This window comes from Ahaetulla prasina, chromosome 4 (assembly GCF_028640845.1).
Source record: "Ahaetulla prasina isolate Xishuangbanna chromosome 4, ASM2864084v1, whole genome shotgun sequence".
NCBI classification, from domain to species: Eukaryota; Metazoa; Chordata; class Lepidosauria; order Squamata; family Colubridae; genus Ahaetulla; species Ahaetulla prasina.
In genome coordinates, this window is record NC_080542.1 from 126,426,448 (window position 1) to 126,452,370 (window position 25,923).

General features: G+C 36.7%; 1 protein-coding gene across 3 annotated transcripts in view; it reads right to left on the bottom strand.

Moving 5' to 3' along the window:
• Positions 1-349: 349 nt before the first annotated feature.
• LOC131197754 (homeobox protein Mohawk-like) overlaps positions 350-25,923 on the bottom strand; it is a 192,885-nt gene continuing 167,311 nt past the window's right edge. For 2 of the 3 annotated variants that reach the window (XM_058182204.1, XM_058182205.1), the window contains exons 6-7: positions 5,943-5,976; positions 350-4,111 (exon numbers count right to left, since the gene is read on the bottom strand). In XM_058182204.1, coding sequence (XP_058038187.1) covers positions 3,922-4,111; positions 5,943-5,976 — 224 coding nt within the window. In that variant the 3' untranslated portion in view covers positions 350-3,921. The remainder of the gene's footprint in view (positions 4,112-5,942; positions 5,977-25,923) is intronic. The other variant, XM_058182203.1, reaches the window with a different exon arrangement.

A 25,923-nucleotide genomic window follows, 5' to 3' on the forward strand; every position in this document is an offset into this window, starting at 1 on the left:
CTCCTGAAATCCAGAAATAACACTCTTAATTGTGCTTCTCTATTGAGTTAAATTTGAGGATACTATAAACTTGGCTGCTGTCAATATTTAGTTATACCACAAAATTAGGGCATTCAAAAGAGAGGTTGTAACAATGGGGGATTTCAGTTGTTGTCATAGACCTTCTATATTCGTATTCAGACCATGATAGAGAAGATGTCAAAATCCCCAGGTGACTGTGCCCCAGAATAGATAGTCTTATCATGAGTCTGTATACATGAGTATTTTTTTTTATCCCCTCTCTTCAAAAAAGAACCACAAGATCCACACCAGCCTTATTTTGTATAGTAACATTTATTCTTTGGGTTGTTCCTTCCACATATTAGTAATTTCATTGATACTGTTATTCATTTGAATTTTTTTAAACAAAACACAATCAAAAACATCTTACAGAAAAGTTTGGCAACACAGTTTATTTTCACAAAATAGTTAATAGCAGAATAATTTACAATAGTATGAACTAAAGCAAAGCGCTTACTCTCTGTTTTAAAAACTCACATTGTTATGAGGAAATCCAGTAGGTTGGTTGTCAAGGCCATAAGTGTGGGGAAATCTCTTTTGCATAATGATGTAAATCATTCAAAAGTAAACTTCAGCTGTTCATACAGTCATAACATACAGTATATTTCCTGCTTTTTTCATGTCAATGAAAACACTCCCTAAAAAAGTAAATATATATATATATATATATATATATATATATTTGTGTACAAAATATATATATTTTTCATATCAAATCACTTTAATTATACAGTTTAGAAATAACCATCATCACAAAATGCTATGATACATCAAGATGCATTCTACAAGTTACATCAAGGCAGATACCTGCTACTTTATATTAGTGCAATTGGAACTGGCTACACTTGAAGATCAACCTGCATACCTGAAAGTTAGCTTCATCAAGGGTTGGTTCCCCTGCCTCTCTTCTAGGAACTTCCCTCTACATTGAGGGAGCACAATGGGTGTAAATCTTCTGCAGCCTATATCCACTGCTTCCACATGTACAGGATGGCTACATGCTTTAGAAAGCTTCTTTTGGAAATTTTGCACAATTTAATTCCCACTTATCTTCCTCATATAAGAAACCCTACACAATGCCCTCCACACTCAGGAAATTAGAAGTGGTCTATTTAGAGTTGATAGGTTTTGTTTAAAACAGAACGATTTGAATTATCCACAAGGTTACCTATCTTCCCAAGGGAGTTTAGGTTTAAGGCCGAAACCTGGTTGATTTTGCAATCCACTTTAGATTTAATACTGAAATCTGGCTTACTTTGATTGGTAGTACTGTAAAGAGTCCAAAAAAGCTATCAGGGCAGAATATGAGGGAAGGGCTGTTTCAGGAGTGAAATCCAACAGGTTCTGACAGGTTCTGGAGAACCGGTAGCAGAAATTTTGAGCAGTTCGGAGAACTGGCAAATACTACCTCTGGCTGGTCCCAGAATGGGATGGGAATGGGGATTTTGTAATATTCTTCCCCAGGAGTGGGGAGAGAATGGGGATTTTGCAGTATCCTTCTCCTGCCACGCCTACCAACCCACACCCACGAAGCTATACCAAGCCTACCAAGCCATGCCCACAAGAACCAGTAGTAAAAAAATTTGGATTTCACCACTGGGCTGTTCCCTTATTCTTTTCACTGGGATAGTTCTATATTAGAAATTATATTACCATTTTCATGTTTTTTACATTTTGAAGTAGTGGGAAGGATGCTTTGCATTTTTTGCAATTATGGTCAAGGGAGATTTAAGTACTGCCCAAAAAGATTTAAAAAGTGCATGGGGTACATGTCACCCACTCCTTGTAGAGAGAGAATTCCATTCCAGGACCCAGATTATTGGGGGCAATAGGTTGACTCTGTAAACCACTTAGAGAGGGCTATAAAGCACTGTAAAGCAGTATACAAGTCTAAGGGGTATTGCTAATGCTATTGCTATCAGGTGAGACATGAGGAATTAAACAGTGATTCTGCCTTGTCCATCTCAGCTAACATATACTGATTTTTTCCTTTTTTCCCTTTCATTGGCTATAACTGGGCTGGGGAGAAAAACAAGATTGGAGGTTAAATGATATTTTCTCAAAACTAGGTTTACAATTTAGTCTGGATACTGTTATTCAAATGTAATATTCAAACAATTAAAGGAAAATAAGCTTGGTTGCAACCTTGCTAAACTAAACTCTAGCAATCAACTTTTTTCTTTAATTTTCTTTTACCACTCAATATAAACTATTTGGGGTTTTACTGTTGTTTACATAGGGGAGGAAACCTGATTAGAACATTTTTGGATGGTTGAAGAAAAATTTGATATACTTCCATAAAAACTATTTTATACAATTCACTTGACTCATTGGCAGTCAAATCTAGAGGTTTAAAATGTTGTTTTTAATGCCTAATTTAGCATCTATTTTAACTTTAAATTGAATCAGTGCCACAATTGTTTGTCTGTTGTGCACCCCACATGTTTTTAATTCAGGCTTTTCACTTTATATAATATATAGATTTTATTATGCCATTTTTCCTTCATTGAAATGGGGATTGCCTTCATTTGATACATTCCATACCAAAATAAAAAACATTTTGGATGCATTAAGGCAATAACGGTTTCCGTCGTGGAAAGTTACAGAGCTCCAATGTAAATAATAAACTAAAGCATAGATTGACTTGGTACCAAAAAAAGTGAGCGGCTTTGTTTACTTACATAACAGTTTCAATAAATCTAAAGGAGACTTTAAAAGGAAGGGATCTACACTGGATTTATTGATAGCTTTACTGCAACAAGAACAACTTAAGCTGTCACAGGATATGTTTTCATGTAAAAAAAAATTAAGCACTATATAAAGCTAAGAAGAGGAACATTTTCATTGGTGAGATTTAAGTTGTGAGCTGCTATCTTGCTCTCACGCTCAACAATAATAAGAGCCAAAATAGCAGTCAGCTGGAGGTGAGGCACTGTATTTTTAAATCGTTTTGAGAAACAACAACATCCAGACTGCAAAGCACCGGAGAGGGAGGATGCTTCATATCTTATATAAATGGCCTTGCTGTTCGAATTGTTCTTAAAACGAATGAAGTTTATTTCTTTTTTAAATCTGGATCTCAAGCTCTTGAAGCCGTAATATTGCACTTATCAAAATAATTCTATGGGTAACAAAAGATAGCAATTTGATTTCACTTGAGCAAAGCAGAATATTGCTTGGTATCAATCAATTTTTCTTTCATGGTAAAATATAGCAATTTCATTCTAGATATTGGCTGGGTCTCTAATTCAGATAAATCAAAAGTTTGAGGGCTTTTAAAATTTATTAATACCCTTTCTGACATCACCTTCAAACGGTCAAGATGCATTTAGAACTACATGCAAGGTTAAGTGTTGGGATATTGACATTTTGAGGCACAGATGTCTAAAGCTATGCCCACGTTGTAGCTTACTGTAAGAAAGCAAGGCACTTATTGTTATAGCAATGCAGATGGTTAATGTGCAGCTTGATTAATACAATAAAATAAGTTAATAATTTGACTTAAAAAGAAAAAAGCAGGGAACATCCCTCCATAATTGACAAGTTATTTAAGAAACAAACTATTTAGCCTGAGAGAATATTTCTTGATCACTGTACCATAACAGAACACAATTCATTGGAATAGCTTTTACATCACAACAAGAAAATGAACGAGAGCCACACAAACCTTCTCAGAATCATTTTGCTAGTGCTTGCTGGTGAGACTTTTCTGATGAGCTACACTTATTCTTATTCATCCTGACTGTCACAGACTACAATAGGAGCTTCAATCCCTATTCTAGATCTTTTGTGATCTTACAAGAAAACAAACAGCATGAAAAGAATCCACACAGAGAAAGATAAGTAAATCACTTTTTACTCTTAAAATGGCATTGGCACCAGTGGAACTTTGACGGTCTTCACTTCTGATATGTGTGAAGATTTCTGAATGATGCAGCTGGTTGTACCCTGGAGTTTGTCTTTTCCCTGGGCAAGATTGGTTAAGGCCATCGCTGCATTGATCTCCTTCCAATACGTCTCATCTTTGCTTGATCTTTTCCTGTTCACTGCACTGGAAACAAACATCAAGAAATGTTTCCATGTTTGTTAATTATTATGATACTCATGCACTCGAACAGTGAAACAATACTTGTCTCCATTAGGCATATAAAAATCTGTTTGTTTAAAAAAGAATTTCCTACAGAATGTACAATACAAGGGGAAGAATCTTGCCTGTCTTTCCTGGTGCATCTTGGGCCTGTTTTAAGAACAGAGATGGTATCTGTCCTCTTGATAGGACTGGACCTGAGTGAGGCAATAGGATTAGAAGGGAACTTTCTTCCAATTAAGGTTTTCTCCTAATCTATTGAAATTTCCCGTCTCACATTACAACATCCTCACTCATCCTTAACCTTCCCATTGACTTGTTCTTGTCAAGTCAATACAGGCATACAGATATAGTTCCCCCCACCCCATTTGTGCACACTAAACTGGTTCACACAAGACACAATTTTACTTGGTTTATTGGATTAGCTACAATTGTTTTGGCTAGTACAACACACCAAGCAAATGAAAGAAGACCCACAGCTTGGGGAATGCAGCACCCTATCTGAGACTTCTCAGAACCTCAAAATTCTACTGAACCAAAGAACTGTTGAGTTTCCAACATGTAGCCTCAAAACTGCTGTTTCTCAGGGCTGATGGGATTTAAGAATAAGAATGCCTCTCAAAAGCCCCCCTTTCTCTCCCACTTTTATTATTTTTATAAATAACTCAAGGGAGAAACGTATCTCCTTTCTTTTGCTATTTTGCCCCAACAAGTGTGTGAGATGAGTTGGGCTGAGAGAGAGGGACTGGCTCAAAAACATTCAACTGGCTTTCCTGTCTAAGGCAGGACCAAAACTTGCAATGTCCTAGATTAGTGCCTTCACCACCAGAACAACTAGCTCTCTTAGCCTGACTTCCCCACCCCAAAACTAGCGCCAGCCCCTGTCATCCCAAGAGATCCAATGGCCGTTCAACATCTGCATCTGAGTCAATAGACTTCTCCCACTGTCCTCTCCATACAAGTGGCTCTGTAAAGCAGCCTCTTCATTCAACACTGATGGAGACATTTTACCGAATTGAATAAACAAGAGAAGGACTGGAGAGTAGAATTCTCGAATAGCTTAACTCAACATCTATTAAGTTTCACCTAACTTTAAGAATATTTCGCTTGTTTATTTGAAATGCTGCCAAGTGCCACCTTCCGTCTTGATTCCTCAACACAGTTTTCCAAAGGCTTTGTTGGAAAATAATAGCGGTCAGTAGGTGCAGTTCAGCACTTCATTTAATAGAGTGCCATTTAGATAAAGAAGCTAATGAACCATCCCCATATTCCAAAGAGTTGAAGGATAGCAAGAAGGAACTTCCCCAGTTGGCCCATAGGCTTCCAGTCCAAGCAGAAGAATGAGTCAAGTGCTAAACAGAGGAGAACACCATGTGGACAGCAGAGGCATGCAATGTTTCTCAACCTTGGCATCTTTAAGATGTCTGGACCTCATGCTGGCTGGGGAATTCTATGAATTAAAATCCAGACATCTTAAAATTCCCAAGATTGAGAATCACTGCCCTAAAGGCTCTTCACAGGGTAGGGATGCCAATATTTTTTTTCCAGCTGGAGTCCATGTATGGTCAATCACTTTCTCTCTTGCTTATCCACCACTTTGACTAGTTTGCCGTTTCTCCCCTTCCTAATTTTAGCTTACGAAGTGAGGGAATTGTTGCCATCAAAGTTTTCCATATCTTCCGAGCTTGTTATCCTTCTGATGAAAATAGGACGATGTCCATGACTTCTGCTTCCAACAATCTCTACTTATATTTGCTTCTGAACTATTCAATAAGCAAAGGAAAATTTTACTCACCTTTCACGCTTGTTAGGTCCATTCTCCAGAGTTTCTGAAAAAATAGAGAATAATTTTTTTAATTCCCATTTTTATAATATTTTAGCACTAGTATTTTTTTAAAGCAACAGATGTTTAAAATGACTTTAGTAAGCTTATTAGAGTCCCTGGTTTAATGTTATGGACTGACTCCAGATTTACTATAATTCACAAGGGTCTGAATCCAATCCAATGATTTCATTTGCAGGAGTGCCTCAGATAGAAAGTCCATACAGAGAGTGGTAAGGATAGCTGAGAAGATTATAGGAATCTTGCTTCGGTTATTTAGGATACTGCTTATAAGCGCTATGTGTTTAGAGCTCAAAGCATTGTTAGAGACCCCACACCAGGGGTGGGTTCTACTTACCTTTACTACAAGTTTGCAATGGGATTGTGCATGCGTGTGAGCGGGCAGAGCCTACCCCTGGTTTTACTACTGGTTTGCAAGAACCGGTCCGAACTGGGGGCAAACCCACCACTGCCCCACACACCCACTTTACAGTCTGTTTCTGTTGCTCCCTCTGGGAGGAGGTTTTCAAGTATTTCTAGCAAGACTACCAGATTCTGCTATCCATCTGGTAAACTCGCAAGTTTAGTTTTTCTCATCATGTGCATGTATACATTTGAACTAGACTAAGTTGTTTCTCTATGTTATATAATATATATGGGTATATGAATTTTGTATTTATCTATTTATTTTGTATTTATCTATTTATTGTGTCATGTTTATGTAGTGTACATTGGAGATGTAGCCCTCCCTTTGAGAGCTGTATGCAATGAAATTTTATTTTAATGTATGCCGATTAGTGTATTCAAAGTGACAATAGTCTATTCTATTCTATTCTATTCTATTCTATTCTATTCTATTCTATTCTATTCTATTCTATTCTATTCTATTCTATTCCTATTTCTATTCTATTTGATACATGTGTATAATCATAATATTATGAGACTAATGCACACTTGAGTGCTAATAGCAACTTTACATACGATAAACCTCATATCAAAATTGAAGAAAATATCACAGATGTCCCTGAGGTTGTTTTTTACTATCCTTGTCGCCTTCTGAGCTACAGAAACACAGTACTGCTGATGTGAAGCATATCTCAAAATTATTTTGCTACTAGTTCATTTCCCTATTCCAAATTTTGGAAGGAAATATTAGATTGGATTGGATTGCATACTTTATTTGGCCAAGTATGATCAGACAAACAAGGAATTTGTCTCTGCTATAGAAGCACTCGGTGTACATGCAAAGGAAGAGAATTGGATTTGGAATAGGTCATCGGGGTGGGGGTGTAGATGTTTAGAAGTTGTGCTGCAGAACCTTTGGTACCACTTCAGAAAGTTCATTTAAAATATGTCTTGTAAAGCCCCACACAGTTGGGTAGGATGAAGAAACTGGGAACCACTCAGATTTCATTAGTGTATCATTCTAGCCACTTTGGCTAAATATAGATTTGTGGAACTGCAATAGAAATGGGATAGAAAGAAGCAGTGGAGAAGATGGAAAGCTACTGTATTATTATTGGTATTATTATGATTAATATATCTTACTCTACCTGCTCTGCTCTAGGAGAAGTAACAGGTACACCTAGTTTGTCTCTAGGTGATACTGTGGATACTGCAAAATCATGTCCATGAAAAAAGCAAGTGGTCATATTGTGAATCATGGAATAACTTAGAAATAGAAATAGAATAACAGAGTTGGAAGGGACCTTGGAGGTCTACTAGTCCAACCCCCTGCTTAGGCAGGAACTGCTACCACTTCAGACAAATGGTTATCCAATCTCTTCTTAAAAACTTCCAGTGCATTAACAACTTCTGGAGGCAAGTTGTTCCACTGATTAATTGTTCTAACTGTCAGGAAATTTCTCCTTCGTTCTAGGGTGCTTCTCTCCTTGATTAGTTTCCACCCATTGCTTAATTTTACTTACTTTTACATGGTTGTTTGTTAGGTACAAGTAAAAGATTATTAATATTGTCCATTATTTATTTTCATTAGAGCTTTACCACATATGTATAATTTGAAAATTGTCTGGATTCAGGACCAATGTATTCCTGTCTCCTGGGTGGTGGTAGCAGTATTTTTTCTTCACTAGGACCAGTGTGTATGTTGTCCGATGGATGCTTGTGATAGGTGAGCCATTACATAATTTGTTTGTGGGCAAAATCTGTCATTTTGTTGAGTTCCAACTAATCTATACAGTACTAAGAAGCTTTCTTATTCTTTTTAGGACAAATATTTCAAAAGTGGAAGGCCTGCTGAACTTAAAAAGTGAGCCATGAAAAACAAAAACAAACACAGCATGAATATTGAATCGCATGTCACATATCACGGACCACAAGAGGCACATTTCTCTAACAGTTGAGAATTCCTTGTTTCAATTCCACCTCTTCTGCTCATTTGCTAGTTAAAATTATTTATTTATTTAAAAGTATTATAACTTCCCAGCTACAATGGACTCTAGATCGTGTACAAACCAACCCCCCCACCCATAAAACCAGATAAAGCATGCAAACATACAGACATAATCCTGGACATAAACTGTTTCAACTCCTACCCTCAAAATGACGCTACAGAGCACTGCACACCAGAAGAACTAGACACAAGAACAGTTTCTTCCTGAACGCCATCACTCTGCTAAACAAATAATTCCCTCAACACTGTCAAACTATTACTAAATCTGCACTACTATTAATCTTCTCATTGTTCCCATCACCCATCTCCTTCCACTTATGACTGTATGATTGTAACTTTCTTACGATTTATATTGATATTGATTGGTTCTTGATTGCTTATTTGTACCCTATGACTATCATTAAGTGTTTTACCTTAGAATTCTTGATGATTTTTTCTTTTATGTATACTGAGAGCATATGCACCAAGATAAATTCCTTGTGTATCCAATCACACTTGGCCAATAAAAAATTCTCTTCTATCTATTCTATTCTAAAAGCATTTAAAAGTGACACAGATCAATCAAAATAAAACTACCAAGGCTTACAACATTACACTATATTAAACCCAGACCTGCGAAATTAATGCAAAATAACCCAAATGATTTTCTAGTTTCATTCGGTGTAGTTTGGATGCCTAGAAAAAAAATTGTTTCTTTCAATTTCACTCCAAACAGCACATGACATTCATAGTTTCTGCAGCAGTCCAGAAAATTGTTATAATCTGTGTCATTTGCATAATTATGTAATTGACATTTTTAACGGTTTCCATCAAGTTATGCTACTCATAATTGTGTAAAGTGATACAAATGACGTAAAAAATTTATGACTTAATGACATAAAGGTCAATTACATTTATTGATACGTATAATTTAGTGGACAATTTTCATCCAAGATGGTCTGTTAAATCAAAGATTTACAGTAGACCCATTATCAGATATGAAGGTCCCAGGAAGTAAGACCTTTTTAATATCCTATATTAGCTGATCAGGAGAGACATTAAAGAAATGATATTAAGTGTTAAATGTACTCCATGTACAGGTGAGAAAGTTCAGTATGGGATAGCTAATGAAGCCGGAAGGATTTCAAAAGGGTATTTTGCTTCATCAAAGTAAAATTTGAACATCCTTTTCAAGTGATGGTTTCATCTGGTGAAGTGAACTGGTTGTCCCACTTCAATTCAAATGATTAGTAATGCAGGTGCCAAAGTTCTTCTTATTGAATCTAAGGGGCCAATTGATTCTAGCTGGTGCTATGTTAATTCTGCCAGGTGAAGCATGATGCTTGGGAGGAATCAAAGGAAGTTTGCTGTTGATCTGCTAGTCCCGGTGATCAACCTGTGGACCTCTGAATGTTACTGAACTGTAATTTCTAGCATCTCTCATCATTAGCTAGACTGGCTGGGGTTGCTGTATAGAGTCATACATCGCCTCCTTTTGGCATAGTTTATTTATTTATTTATTTATTTATTTATTTATTTATTTATTTATTTACATTTATATCCCGCCCTTCTCCGAAGACTCAGGGCAGCTTACAGTGTATAAGGCAATAGTCTCATTCTATTTGTATATTTACAAAGTCAACTTATTGCCCCCCCAACAATCTGGGTCCTCATTTTACCTACCTTATAAAGGATGGAAGGCTGAGTCAACCTTGGGCCGGGCTTGAACCTGCAATAATTGCAGGCTGCTGTGTTCTAATAACAGGCTTATAGTTGAATTGTGTGTTCAATTTAAACAATCTACATATATATATATTTCGTTTCTCTGCTTTCTAAATTTATTGTTCCATTTAATAGAATCTGTCAGAAAATTTTGAAAAGTTCCATTCAAAATGTGATCTTTTCTATAGGCCCAAGAATATCTTGTTCTTGAATTTTTTTAATAACATAATCTTCCATCTCATTGTTTTCCAGTACAGTAGAAGGGATTATTTTAGATCCATATTCATAAAATATGCATTGTTTATCAATTAACCACTTAATCTATTAAATAATGTTTATTGCCTGCAAGAGTGCTATGAATTATATATACAAGTAATTCTTGAGTCATGTTCATAACTGAGCCCTGCAGTTACAAAACACCCAGTTGCTGGATGAACAGTTGGTGAAATTGCCCCTAGTCTAAGTTATCTTTATACTTTTATTGGGTTAGTTGCTTGTTTCCAGCCACTCTCCAGTTTGATTTTCTAAAAAATGCCTAGGAGTTATTTAGAACCCCAACAACAACCTAGCAACTATGATTAGCATCTTCTGTGTGACAAACATGCCATAAAGCTTTTAGTCTGCTTGTAACTGAAAAATGCATTCTTTTAATTTAAAGACCAAAGAACAGTTTTATCTGTATCAAGTGAATGCCAATAAGTGACAGAGTTGTAAAAAATGGAAAGTGGAAAAATGTGAAATCAAATTAAAGGTTATAATGCCAAAAATATTTTCTAGAGCCAGTAAAGGATGTAGAAATGATTGCGTAGTCTCCTCAGAATGTAATATTCATTACTAATACCATGAAACCTATCATGAAGACAGTTGGATGCATTTAATTTCTTAAAAGTTGGATGCCTTCATATTAGATGGATTTCAGCATATTGTGGAAGGTAGCCTTTTTGACAGTCATTTTTGAAAGGAGATGCCACTCATTTTTGATGAAGAAAATGATATCTTCCTAGAGACCTTGATGATGAAAGACTCTTTTCTGTTTTACGTAAAAATCTTTCTGGATGTAGTATCTTCTTAACTTGCTTGTTTCTGAGATCCTTACTATTTTATTGGTGCTAGAAGATTGTGATGTTCTGGTCATCACACCTCAAAAAAGATGGCTATATAGTATATATATACTATATAAGACTATTCTCTCAGTTGCATCTAATCAAGTTACAAAGATGTTCCATAATATATATTTTCTTTTCTATTGTATCCCCATGATGTTGTGTTCATGTTGTCCTTAACTCATGAATGCAACACTTTGAAGTCATTTTTAGCTGTAACCAGTGTTACAACAGTATTTTCTTTATTATTCTAGTTCCAGTCAAGGACAACCTCAAATTAAAATAAAATAAAATAATTTGATTTATAGCCTACCTTTTTTTCAGGAACTCAACGCATAGCCAATAGTCTGGAATAATACCACAGTTTCTCCATATAATTCTTTTAATCACCCCCTCATACTCAATACAATCACAATGCATGATAAACAGTCAGATTGCAGTCAGATACTATATAGAATTTTGCCCCTTTCACAAAAGTTTCAGGAATTTAAAGAAAAACTAACCAAACCTCTGCTCTAGAATTATTTTAGAATTATTTTGTGAAGAAGTCTTAAAAAGTGGGGGAAACTATTCAAAGCACTATAGGCAGTGGTGGGATTCAGCCAGTTCACACCACTTCGGGAGAACCGGTTGTTAACTTTCGGAGCAGTTTGGCAAACTGGTTGTTTGAAGAAATCATTAGGGCAGAGAACCGGTTGTTAAATTATTTGAATCCCACCACTGACTATAGGGGAAATTTATTTGTATTTGTATATTCGGGTGCTTCAAGTCAGCAGTGACTGGTGGCTGCCTGGACTAGTCTCTGAAATTTTCTTGGTGAGATTTCAGAAGTGTTTTATAATTGCCTCCCTCTTAGGGCTGAGAGAAAATAAGTAACCCAAGGCTGCCCATCTGACTTTGTGCCTAAGGTGGAACTAGAACTCTTCCACTCTCCTGGTCTCTAGCCTGGTGTCTTAGCCAAGATACCAAACTGTCTCTCTACCTGATTAATTGATTAGGCATTATGTTAGATCCAATTCAGAAATTCCCATTCTGTTTCTAGATTTTTGTTAGTAAATCCAGATTAATTCTGAAGAAAGAGAAATCTCATTATTCTACAAGGCTCTTAAGAGAGAAAAGCCCTAATTAGAATTCCATAGTGGTGTAGCTTGCTGGGGTTGTGTCTTTAAGTTTTAGTAACCTTAAAAGCCTGAGGTAGCCTCCAAATGAATGTAAATAAATCCACTAACACGAAGAACTAAAATAGAGGTGAACATCATGTTCAGGAACCACTTTGCTATTTATGGTTAGGACTTCAACATTCCTCTTAAAATATTTCTTATTTAAGTCTTTTCAGTCCTGTAAATCCTTTGATTAGTCAGTCACTACTTCTAGAGAAGAGAAATTCAGAAATTGCCAATGAAATCTGGAGTATTCTGGATTTGAACAGCATTTTCCTTAATTAGTAGCCTTGTATCTTACCCCTAGATGAACATCTTTTTGGACAATTTTCATGAATTACAGTGCTATGCTTCATTTCTTTACTTCCTACTCATTGTGTGAAAGATCCTTCAAAAGGGAGGGAAACGAACAGCCTCAGCTGCATAGAAGGATGAGGAAGCGACTCTACATACAAAGGGTCTGTTATGTGTAAAAAGGAAAGCTAAGAAAAGAGGGGGGGAGAGAGAGCGAAAGGGACCTCATTTTCTGATGACTTTCCACTATATTTCCTTTAGTAAACAGCAAAGCCAAGACTTATCACTCACAAAGCCTCCTGGGAATCAAGTGCAATGCTTATTTCGAGAGTTTAGGCATTGCATACCACTCCAAAAACATTAATTGGGCACAAAGAATCAGGAGTTTTGCAAAAGAAAAAAAATTAAACAATGGAATAATGCTGCACTGAATTATGCCACAGCTGGGTCAAATCATGCAAGTGTTAAATAAGTCACTCATCCAAAAAATTATACATCTTTGGATGTACATTAGATGCCAGATGTGCCTCCTTTTCCTGTCAAAGACAATCTTCTTTCACAGAACAGAATATCATTTCCTGAGTTGTCTCAATTCCAGATCAGCAGAACATCTCTCTCCTGAACATTTTTTAACTATCTTCTCAGTTTTCCAGCCATGACCAAGGTAGATAGATAAGACACTCTTCAGCTAGATGCCATGTTATTTTAAAAAAGCAGAGATGAAAACGTCCATTTATACCTGTTTTCTCTTTAGAAAGATAATATGCCTTTTTCCTCCATAGGGGCTTTTTCTTTGGTGGTCTTTTAGATCAGACCTCTCCAACCTTGGCAACTTTAAGCCTGGAGGACTTCAATTCCCAGAATTCCCCAGCCAGCAAAGCAAAGCTGGCTGGGGAATTCTGGGAGTTGAAGTCCTCCAGGCTTAAAAGTTGCCAAGGTTAGAGGCCTGTGTTTTAGACAGCTCTCATAAAAATCAGCGTGATGCTAATCTTGCAGATCAGATGGAGGCAATTTCTTTTTCTTGGTTTGTTTTATTATACGCTCTCTCTCTACTGTCACTGCAGTTTACTTACATGCCTGTTATGCTTAAGAACTGTTTCAGCATTCATTGAGCATTTTTGTAGTTTTTGAAAATGCTGAAAGTCAAAGTGTAACATTTTCACTACACAGAGAATTCGGGATCCACAAAGGCTTGAACGCTAGCCATAAACAAAGTCTGGCTAGTAATCAATCCCACAGCATATTAAAAAACTTGTAAAAATGCAGGAAGGGTTGGACTTACTGAATTCACTGCACAGCATTCCTGAGGGAGTTGGTGGGCTTCCACTTTTGTTTAACTCTTAGATGTCCCAAGAGCTCATAGCAATATTAGTTTCTTTATAGGGCCTTTTTTTTTTTACAATGCATTCTGAAACGCCCAGGTTGCCATATATTCAAGTAATCACCCACAACTCTGGCTCTGTTTCCTATATAATGTCTTCATACAATGACCTCTGGCTGATGTGAGATCAACATCATTAAGATGACAAACATAGTGTAGTGATGCATGGCCCTAAAAATGTGGGGTATGCACTGTGATATTCCATCTGTCATCTTGTTGTCTTTGATTAGATTAGAATTCTTCATTGGCCGAGTGTGATTGGACACACAAGAAATTTGTCTTTGGTGCATATGCTCTCAGTGTACATAAAAAGAAAAGATATATTGCTGTCATAACACCAGCAGAGGCACTGTATTCATATCTAGCATATGTTTCAAAAGTCTTTTTTTAAAAGGCAACTGGACTTCGTTTTTTGCTTGAAGATGTTTCACTTCTCATAAATAAGAAGCTTCTTCCATTCTGAAGAACGAAAGAAGCTTCTTGGGTGAGAAGTGAAATGTCTTTAAGCTAAAAACCTAAATCCAGTTGCCTTTTGAAAAAACACCTTTGGGACACTGAGAATCTCCATAGATATTTATCTAACATATGGAAATCCTGAAATGGCAGCTCATCAAAAGAAGGCTTGACTCATTTCCACTACTGAAAAAGAACTGCAAAACCTTTGCATGTTCAGAGAACAGAAGAACAGGAAATGGGTCATTCAACAAAATGTTGCAACATGCTTTCCCACCTAAAAGTTCAAACTAAGTCTCTTCTTCCCTAGTTTAAATTCATTTTCTTCTTTGTATGTTCTATGGACAGTTCCAGGCGGGCAGACTTTTCATGGAAACCCTTCTAAATCGAGTTGAAAATACGTCTAAATAACCAGGCTATTTTGATTATTTTCACAGCTATTAGGACATGAAAAAATATGATAGACCAGTTTCTAAGGACAGGTCTGTCTTGACTGACAACTCTAGCACCCTCACACTGGCTATTTCTCAGTAGTAGGTTTCAAATCCTGTCACTACTAGTTTGCTCCTGGGTGCATGCACACTTGCGCATCCAACGCTTCTGTGCATGCACAGGAATGTCTAGGAGGGTGGGCAGAGCCTCCCACCGCCACCTCTACTGGTTCGCCCGATCTGGGGCAAACCGGTAGCAAGCCACCGCTGCTATCTATGGAACTAAGAAATGGCAAAGAAGGAAAAGTAAGTAAAATACACATCTGAAATTTTTGGCACTTTACTAGCACTTCAAATTTTTATCATCAAATCTGGCATGAGCACATTCAACTCATCTTGTGTGAATTGGTTTTTTGTTACTGTTGGAAACAGTACCGTATTGACCCAGATTTTCCAAATAATCTAATGGAAGGAAGAAAAGGAAGAAGAAAACAACAGGACATGGCTGCTTCAGTGTGATTTACTAGGTTACCTACAGTTCTCCCAAACCACAGTTTGCAGGCAGGCATGAAGCATGCGCTATACTTTCACAGGGCAATCTAAGTTAACCGGGAGTTCATGTAATTACATTATGTTGGAAGGAACTCACATGAATGTTCACAGGAAAAAGTGTCTGCAGATTAGAAAAACAAAGTCTCAATGGAACTTAACCAACATGATAGCAAGTCTAAAATCAACAACATATTAATGATAAAAAAATTCTTTATTTGTTTTGTTACATTTCTATTTTAGGCTGCCTCGTTTTTAGAACATGTGTGCATTTGAAATCTGGCAATTCATCAGAAAAAGGGCATTTGAGGGCTTACAGATTCCCATAATGAAAGAATGGATGGTAACGCTAATGGAGTTGGCAGAAATGGCAAAATTGATTATTCTGAGTAAAGAAAAATCTCTTTGTAGCTTTCTACCTGGAAACAAAGTTATTTATTTATTTTTGCATGAAGCTAAAGGAAATTATATTTTAATTTTGGGAATTGACAATTAGAACTGTTTTTGACTCTAGAAATACTGAGAACTACTATTAAAGTTAGGACAAAACATTACTGTATTTTATATTTGTATCTATATGAAAGAAAGAAGCTACTCACTTTATTTTTTTTCCTCTTTCCCCCTCCTTATTTGCACTCCTAATCTTTTTTCTGACTTCCTTTTTTCCATTTCTTTATTTTTCTGTTTTCGTATATTTTATTTTTTGCTGAAACTTCATAATTTTTTTTAATGAAAAACAGAATTTGAATCATAGTGACTAAAATATATATGTACCTTTAATGAATTAAAATCTGGATATGAATTAAAACTTGGGCAAGCAATTGTTTTTCTTTATTTGGAAAAAAAGTCCCCCCGCCGTTCTGCCATCTTGAATGGTGTCTCAGCCAATTTCCATGCAAGTGGATCACATGGCTTGTTGTAGCCCCAGCTTAAGACATCAGTCTGTCTTAAACCAGGGGTGAAATCCAGCAGGTTCTGACTGGTTCTGGAGAACCGGCAAATACCACCTCTGGATGGTCCCAGAGTGGGGTGGGAATGGAGATTTTGCAGTATACCTCCCCTGCCATGCCCACCAAGCCAAGCCCACCAAGCCACAACACGTCCACCAAACCACGCCCACAGAACCGGTAGTAAAAAAAATTGGATTTCACCACTGTCTTAAACTATATGTCTAAAGTTTCTTATGCTTATTAGAAGCATCTCTTGGCCAAGTCTTACCAGTCTCAATTTCAGTGAGGAAGTCAAGCCCAAAGCTATCTATAGGAATTTTTCCAGGTGAGAGAGAAGAAAGCTGCAAGAAAGGATGTGGTTTAATTTGTGCGTATAGCATATTCACAACATCCCTGTGCATTTTTTCTAATAAGGTATTAGATTATTTTTTTTGTGAAAAAAAAATTAATTCCACATGATTTGTCAGATATATGATCTCAGGTCCTGTGTATAGGAACAAGGGAAGATACTTTATACTGAACGACAGCCCTGTTCATCTGACTATGATCATCCACACCACTAGGTAGCAGTATTCTAGATTTCAGAAGTCTTTCTCAATCTTACCTAGAGCGCCAAGAACTAAATCTGAAACCCCACTGCATGCAAAGAAGAAATCCCATAACTGAGCTACAAATCTTTCCTTTGTCTTAGAAACCTCAGAGTATTCTGCAAAAAAAATGGATTCTAGAGGAAAAGCCTTTTGTAGCGGGGGGGCGGGGGGAGGCATTTTAAATCTTAACTTTTACCCTGCTGCACATTGATTAATAAAATCCATTTTTGGTAATTAATTTTACATTGTACTAGCACTCTTGGAATTGACTGTTCTTAAAATTGAAGATTTTGTATCTGATTATACATTTAATTAAAACAAATACCTGACAGCATCAAAGAACAGCTTTACTATTTTTAATAAAACTAAAGCTTAAACACCAGGTCTACCAAACATATATACATTCCTCATTTTTCAAGGTGAAAACCTGGGAATTTTTATATATGGCTAAAATCTCTAATGTTCTAGTATCACAAATCTATTCAAGTCCTATAAAAACATTGGACTGAAGAAAAGTAAACCTATATAACATTTGAATTTACATTTGAAATGTGAAATTTAAAAAAAGAATAATTCTAGACTGAGTTCATCTGATTAGTCAACAGGCTGATGTAATGTTTACTTGCTGCCTGAAATGCTATTATGAAAAAAAGTGGGATATAAATGTAATAATATAATAAAAGCATTTTCATTAGTTTCCTTAATTATATAATGCCGTTTAACTGAAGCTGTGCTCCATAGGCTACCCACAAGGGGTATCTTCATGAAAGAAGTGTACCAATTTCAGAGCACTGACATTTTGTATTGTTTCACAACTAAGTCCCGCTCTCAGAAAAGAAAAATATCATTCAGAAGAAAGGAAAAACTGAAGTACATACAATATTCTTGCAAGTAACACTTTCCCCCTCAATCTTTAATCAATTGCACTTCTTTCCATTTCTACTTAGGTTTCCCACTTTCATTCACTTTTATAAAAGCAAAAACAAAACCAAAAAAACCCTCCAAGAGACCCTACAAATTTATCTGGTATCAATTTTTCTATCCAACCTCCTATCTCCATCCCACTAATATAGACCACAACAACTGTTTAAGATAGGATAAATTAGTCTCTCTGCTACCTTCTTTTTTAAAATATGCAGTTATAGATTTCATGGGTCACCATGGTAGAATTACTACTATTTTTAAAACTTGCAGACATTCAGAAAACGTTATTCCTAATTTCTTCACACACACACAAACACATGCAGTGCTAAATGACAAAATAATGGAACTGTCTTGTTTTTCTACTCTTCCTGTTGGCTCAACTCACAAAAAAACATGTTTTTAAAGCTTACTGTGTATGACAAACACCAGAGCCTTGATTCTATTCATTTCAGTTAGCTAAAAAATTGAATTAGCTTGTTAAGTCTGAAGAATCTAAGAGTACAATCTTAGGTACTACTTTGGCCCTCCATATTTGTGTCGTTATGGTCCAGATTCTAGAGTTTAAATTTTCTTGCCTTGAGATCTCCCCATGATGGCTGTTGTGCTGGGTCCGAAGCAGAAGCCTAGCAAAATGAATTAGCTGATGCATGTTTAACTTTACATTAAACTGCACCCTAGATGCAAAATCCAGGAGAGAGGGAAAAGAATGAAATATGATTTGCAAAGTACAAAGTGCTGTATTAAAAACAGTACTAAGACATAATGATAATTACAGATGGGTCTCTTCTGGAATGAAGTCAAGGTCAGAAGCGGGCAGAGAAGAGGAAATAGGATCCATTACACGTTTTCTTCCATGGGGCCAAAATGTCACTTTAGGGCCTGAATGCTACAAGTCATCTTCTTTACTTTGTTTTTATTCCTGCCAAATTTTACCGTCTAGACAGCCTTCTTTGTAGAACATTAGTTGTAAATATCTTTAATGAATTGCTACACTGATATTGACTAATTGAACACCTCAGCTGACAAAATGACTGAGAAGACATGTTTATTCACACCAGACACAGTTTTGAGATTTTTCTCACTGAAAAAGCCCACCATGTTGGTTGCATAACTCTCTGAAATGACAGCAAACAAGGCATGTGTCAACCAGAACTGGTGTGATGCAAATAGCAAAAAAGAACAATAGAACGAAATCCTTGCATCTAATTCCTTGTCAGAACTAGGAAAAGGAATTTGAACTGTAGCTTTTAATATTGGTTTTCCTGATGTGAATACAACTTTTGCAGATGTTGGTTGGCTCTTCAATCTCTCTTGAACAATGTTGGTATCAGCCATAAAATCTTCTCTTTATGGGGAAGAGGTGAAGGGGAAAATGAGCCAGTAATGTGCTACAGCTGCCAAAAAAGCCAATGCAACTCTGGGCTGCATTAACAGAGGAATACAGTCAAGATCACATGAAGTTCTAGTACTGCTTTACAAAGTCTTAGTAAAACCACACTTGGAATACTGCATCTAGTTTGGTTACCATGATGTAAAAAAGATGTGGAGAGTCTAGAAAGAGTGCAACAATGATTAGAGGACTGGAGGATAAAATATATGAACAACAGTTGAAGGAATTGGGTGTGGCTAGCTTAATGAAAAGAAGGACAAGGGATGATATGGTAGCAGTGTTCCAATATCTAAGGGGCTGCCATAGAGAAGAAGGGGTCAATCTATTCTCCAAAGCACCTGAAAGCAGGACAAGAACCAATGGATGGAAACTAATCAAGTAGAACCAACTTAGAACTAAACAGAATTTTCCTAACAATTAAAACAATTAGTCAATGGATTGAGTTGCCTTCAAGAAGTTGTGAGTGCTCCAACACTGGAGGTTTTTAAGGATTGGACAGTCATTTATCTGGAATGGTATAGGACTTGCTGCCTGATCAGTGGGTTGGACTAGAAGACCTCCAAGGTTCCTTCCAACTCTGTTATTCTTTTACTCTATTAAGTCATGGAAGCATTTGACTTTCCAGAAGCTGCCCACTTCTTCACCTTCTCACACATAATTCCTTTTGAAAAAAAGTGAGGGGGTCCCCCCATCATCTTCCCAAATGGCAATTTGAGGCCATTTCAGGATATTTTAAGGGGTATTAAGAGGCAATTAAACCATTCACTTAGCAGGGGGAAAGCCATGAACAATTGCATATAGTTTTGAATGCTGGGAGGGAGTGCAATGTCTCAGTGGTTAAAGACCTGGAGCTTGTCAGCTGGAAAACTGGCAGCCTGGATTCAAGACCTTAGCACCATATGATGGACTGAGATCCCATTATTTGCCCCATCTCCAGTCAAGCTAGCATTTTGAAAGCATGCCAATTGGAGTAGATAAATAGGCACCCTGTTTCCCCCTAAATAAGACATCCCATGATAATAAGCCCAGTCGGGCTTTTGAGACATGGCAATAAGGCCAAGCACTTTTTCAGGGTTCAAAAAAAATATAAGACAGGGTCTTATTTTTGGGGAAACGCGGTACTACTTCGGAGGAAAAATAACAGAATTCCATGCACCTTGGGGTATAGTCATGCTGGCCACATGCCTACATAAGTATCTTCAGACAAAGCTGGCTCCCTTGGTTAAGAATAGAATAGAATAGAATAGAATAGAATAGAATTTTTTATTGGCCAAGTGTGATTGGACACACAAGGAATTTGTCTTGGTGCATATGCTCTCAGTGTACATAAAAGAAAAGATACCTTCATCAAGGTACAACATTTACAACACAATTGATGGTCAATATATCAATATAAATCATAAGGATTGCCAGCAACAAGTTATAGTCATACAGTCATAAGTGGAAAGAGATTGGTGATGGGAACTATAAGACGATTAATAGTAGTGCAGATTCAGTAAATAGTCTGACAGTGTTGATGGAATTATTTGTTTAGCAGAGTGATGGCCTTCGGGAAAAAACTGTTCTTGTGTCTAGTTGTTCCGGTGTGCAGTGCTCTATAGCGTCGTTTTGAGGGTAGGAGTTGAAACAGTTTATGTCCTGGATGTGAGGGATCTGCAAATATTTTCACGGCCCTCTTCTTGATTCGTGCAGTATACAGGTCCTCAATGGAAGGCAGGTTAGTAGCAATTATAATTATATAAAATAATTAGAATCAAAGATGAGTACCTCCCCCTGGAGTCAGAAATGAGCATGAGAAATCTTTACCTTTACCTTTGAATGCTGACAGCTGCATGAAACCTCTGATTCCTAATTTTTTCATATACATATATATATTTCATATACATATACATATACATATACATATACATATACATACATACATACATACATACATACATATATATATATATATATATATATATATATATATATATATATATATATGTTTTCTGAGGTTTTCGTGGGTGTTTGTATGTAGGTCTTTGGTTATTCGGGTTTTCTCCCGCGTAAAATTGGAAGTGTCTTGGCGACGTTTCGACGAAGTCTCATTCGTCATCTTCAGGCTTCAGCTTCGTGCTTCTGGGAGCAATGTGTGATTGCAGCTGTTTTTAAACAACTGTTTAAAACAATTGCTCCCAGAAGCAATTGCTCCCAGAAGCACGAAGAAGCACGAAGATGAAGCCTGAAGATGACGAATGAGACTTCGTCGAAACGTCACCAAGACACTTCCAATTTTACACGGGAGAAAACCCGAACAACCAAAGACCTATATACAAACACCCGTGAAAACCTCAGAAAACATATATATATACACACACACATATACATACACACGTCTTTGGTTATTCGGGTTTTCTCCCGCGTAAAATTGGAAGTGTCTTGGCGACGTTTCGACAAAGTCTCATTCGTCATCTTCAGGCTTCAGCTTCGTGCTTCTGGGAGCTTTTTTGTGTGTAAAAGAATGGGGGTTGGATGGAGAGAGAGAGAGAGACTCCAGTTCCTCTAGACAGCCTACAAAAATTATTTGGTTTAAATCTTCCTGTTCTCATATTGCTGCCATTCATACAGCTCAATGGGTTAGGAGAAAAATAGCTGGGGCATAGAGACCATGGGTAGGAACCATTTTTCCTCCTGCCAACCAGGGGTGAAATGCTCCCGGTTCAGACCAGATTGCCTGATCTAGTAGTGATGGTGGCAGTGATTCGGAGAACCAGTAGCAAAAATCTATGCCCCCCCCCCATACCCAGCTAAACCACGCGCTCATCAGAGTTTTTTTTTTTTAACTTTTAAAAGCATTTTTTCTTCGGCCGAAAAAATGCTTTTAAAAGTAAAAAAAAAAGGCTCTGATGATCACACGGCTCAGCTGGGATCGTCAGAGCCTTTTAAAAGCATTTTTTTCTACAACCTCTTCAGCCGAAAAGAAAAAAATGCTTTTAAAAGTTAAAAAAAAGTTGGCAATGCCCACCCAATCACATTATCCCCCCACCAAGGCACACCCACAGAACCGGTAGTAACAAATTTTACATTTCCCCACTGCTGCCAACCCCAGATTTTCAAAAAAATATACTGTCCTCAATAGTAGCATGCTGCAGAGGAACCTCCAAGAAAAGGAAAACAAAGGCATAACGTTATTGTTTTTTAAGAATTGTTTCAATATTATGAAACAACAAACCAGTTTTTAATGTCATCCCCATTTTAAGAAATACTTCAACTTACAGATCTGCCCATCTTTTTTGTGCGTGGTCCTTGTGGGGGGGGCGGGGTTGGCTCATAATTTATCCTTTTCAAATCCTTCTCATTCCAATTAGGGAATTAGGAGAATTGAAGTCGAACACGTTTGCAAGTCGTAAGCTGTGAAATATTAACCTCAGAGCTCAAAGATCTGGCAGAATTTGGCTCTGAATCAGTTGAAGGAACCTTCTTAAATTTTCTTGGCATTTTGGTAGCAAATAAAAAGAAATACATCAGTATCTTCAACATGCTTATGTTCAGCTAAGTTGACGCAACTGTATCTTGACAAAGTCTGCCTCTAATTATATATGGCAGTCTTCTGACCACAGATAAACAGATATTACACAAACCTTTGGAGGGAAGAGTATTTGGCTACCAGAACTTTTGGAATAATTTACTCTACATCCTGACTTTAAAACACCAAAAATGATTCATAGCATTTTGGGGAGTTGCACATAAATATTTTTACTGAACAAGAGATTAGTCTCTCTGACCTCCATGCCTTATTCATATTAAATGTTTCTATGTTTAGTGATATTGTATCATAGATTGCTGAACAATAGAGAATTGGAGCCACAAACTAACAAATACTAATAGCTATCTCCCAGTAACTTTCAAAAGCTCTACTTCAAAAATAATGGCAAGCAAGAGAAGCACTATGTCCCAAGAATGACGACTTTCACTTCTTTTCAAAACAAAGTCGGTGAATCATAAAAAGCTCTTGGTAAAGATAAATTACCCAGCCACCACTTAAGAAAAGAATCTGGGTTGAAAACCTATGTTACTGATTACCACTGGAAGTGGAATAAAAATAGCTTATTTGTGCTTTGAGAGCTCAATACATCGGTCTTAACTAGGACCCTGTTTATTTTGTTGAAAAGGGGGGGGGGGAAAGGTAGTAAAGCTTGGCAATGCAACAGGCTTAAACCATTAATTGTGTGGTGAGTTTAGTTTGGGTTAATCCTCATATATGAAACAATTAAGGGTACAAAGGTGCTTTTTCAAGAAGCAACTGGACTTTCTGGTTTTTCTTTGAATATGTTTTGCTTCTCATCCAAGAAGCTTCTTCAGCTCTGACTGGATGGTGGGGAATGGAAGGGGAAGAGCTGAAGAGGCTTCTTGGATGAGAAGCAAAACGTCTTCAAAGAAAAACCAGAAAGTCCAGTTGCCCCTTGAAAAAGCACCTTTGGGACAAACATGACCTGAATAACTGAGAATCTCCATAGATAATTGAAGGAACCATTAAATCAGACCTCTAGCAGTTGAATAGTCATGTTGATTAATCCATGTTGTATGGAATGATCAGGAAGAAGGATTGATTTTTATGTTTAAATTTAGACTATAATAATTAAAAGAAATTTCCCATTTATTATCCAGATCATTAATGCATATACAAAAATATAGAGTAAAAGTCTAAGAATCACACAGTTGTTTACTTTGCTAGAAGATATTTATACAGTGAAAAAAAAGGCATATATTTCTTGCACACCTGTGCAATATAAGTCAGGATTAGGTTTCTCATCATGCTAAGCACACATCTTGATTTGAGGCATGCTGAGACAAAAAGCTGCCAGAATTTACTGGTTGGGATAAATTCAAAAGATTGATTTATGTAAATGAGAAAAAGGCAAAATAAATCCTTTGTCTAAATCTGACTCCTATGAATAGGCAATATGTCAAAAAATGAAACTGATTCTATAAAGGGCAACTAAATAATAATATGGTAAAACTCGGTCTACTACCACAGATGGTCCTCAACTTATGACCATTCGTTTAATGGTGGTTGCAAGTTATCATGGTCTTGGAAGAACTGACTCACCCTCAAAAGGTCCACCTGAAATAAGACACAATTTGCTTTTTTGAATAGCCCGGACATAAACTGCAATCTTCATAAAAACATAAGAATCAATTATGCTGGCTGAGCTTATAAACAGTAAAACAACCCTAACTTCGTACACGTGCAGAAATAGGGAAAAGCGACTGTATACAATATTCTTATCTATTCTGGAACTCACAGACACATACATTACTTGCACATACATAACTACACCAAACAACAGATCTAGCCTTTGCTTCTCAGTGGGTTTCCAGTCGGCCAACTTCTTAGTGTGATTACCCTTCATTTATTCCTCCAATTTACCTGAATATTTTTAAAACCAGTACTTTTAATCCAGAGGAAAAACAAAGATGAGTACAATTATTTCTATTGGTTCTACCTTATAGAACCCGTGGAAATAATCTTAATCATTTTTCAAGGGGGATTTTTAAAAAGATTTCCACTTGTGCAAAAGAAATTTATGCAGCTTATTATTTTCCTTATTATTTCCCCCTTTTTAAACAACCAGTATGATCTGCTATTTTTATGTCTTATGAGATAAATACATGTTATTTACAGAATACAAGATGCTGTGCGTGCGTGCGTGCGTGTGAGAGAGAGAGAGAGAGAGAGAGAGAGAGAGAGAGAGAGAGAGTGTATGTGAGAGACAGAGAGAGAGAGAGATTGAGAAACATGACAACCAAAACCTCATTTGACAAGCTACCCACCTGGGAAAATTCAAAACTGCCTTTGCACTTGAAGAATGAATTATCATCAAATATATGATTCATTTTAATACAAGAACAGGTCATAAAAGTTAAGACATTTAAAGACAATCTGTACACCAAAATCTCATGAATTAATTACCTTTTTCTATTGTTGTGTATGGATATGGCAAAGCCTTATGTATTGAGCCATCTGCAAACAAATATGAATTTCCATTCCATTTTCTTAAGAACTGTTGCAGTAATGTAAACCCTGCTTATTGCAAATTGCACAGCTCTTTTTATAAATCTTGGCCTCGTTCATTGCTTCTTTCACCCTTCTCCCAACTCTGTAACTCTTACCATTCCTACTATCCATTGCTCTTCAGTGGACATGGAAAGGAGAAAAATCTAGCATAATTATGTTGTTGGCAAGATATTCGATTAGACAACAAGGCTTAAACCATTCAAGAATAAAAGCTCTGGAGAGGAATGACTCCACAGAAGCAACTTAGCTTGTTTGGTTGATTGGCATTCATAAACTCATTCCCTATTGACCACAAAAACAATCTGCCGTCTGTCTAATGAAGTGAGGCATTTAACTACAGGCTCCGTGGTTTCAGCTTGCATCTGACAGATTTTTTTTTTTTTGCAATACTTCTTGTTACTTTAATCCAAGTCAAGCCTTTTAAAATTAAAAGAAAATGTTGTCTTTAATTAAAGCTCAGTAGAGGAAGTTCTTTATAAAGAATGTGCTTCTACTTTAAAGGGGAAAAAATGTATTTGAAAACAGTGAAAACTTTTTGAAATATAAAATACATT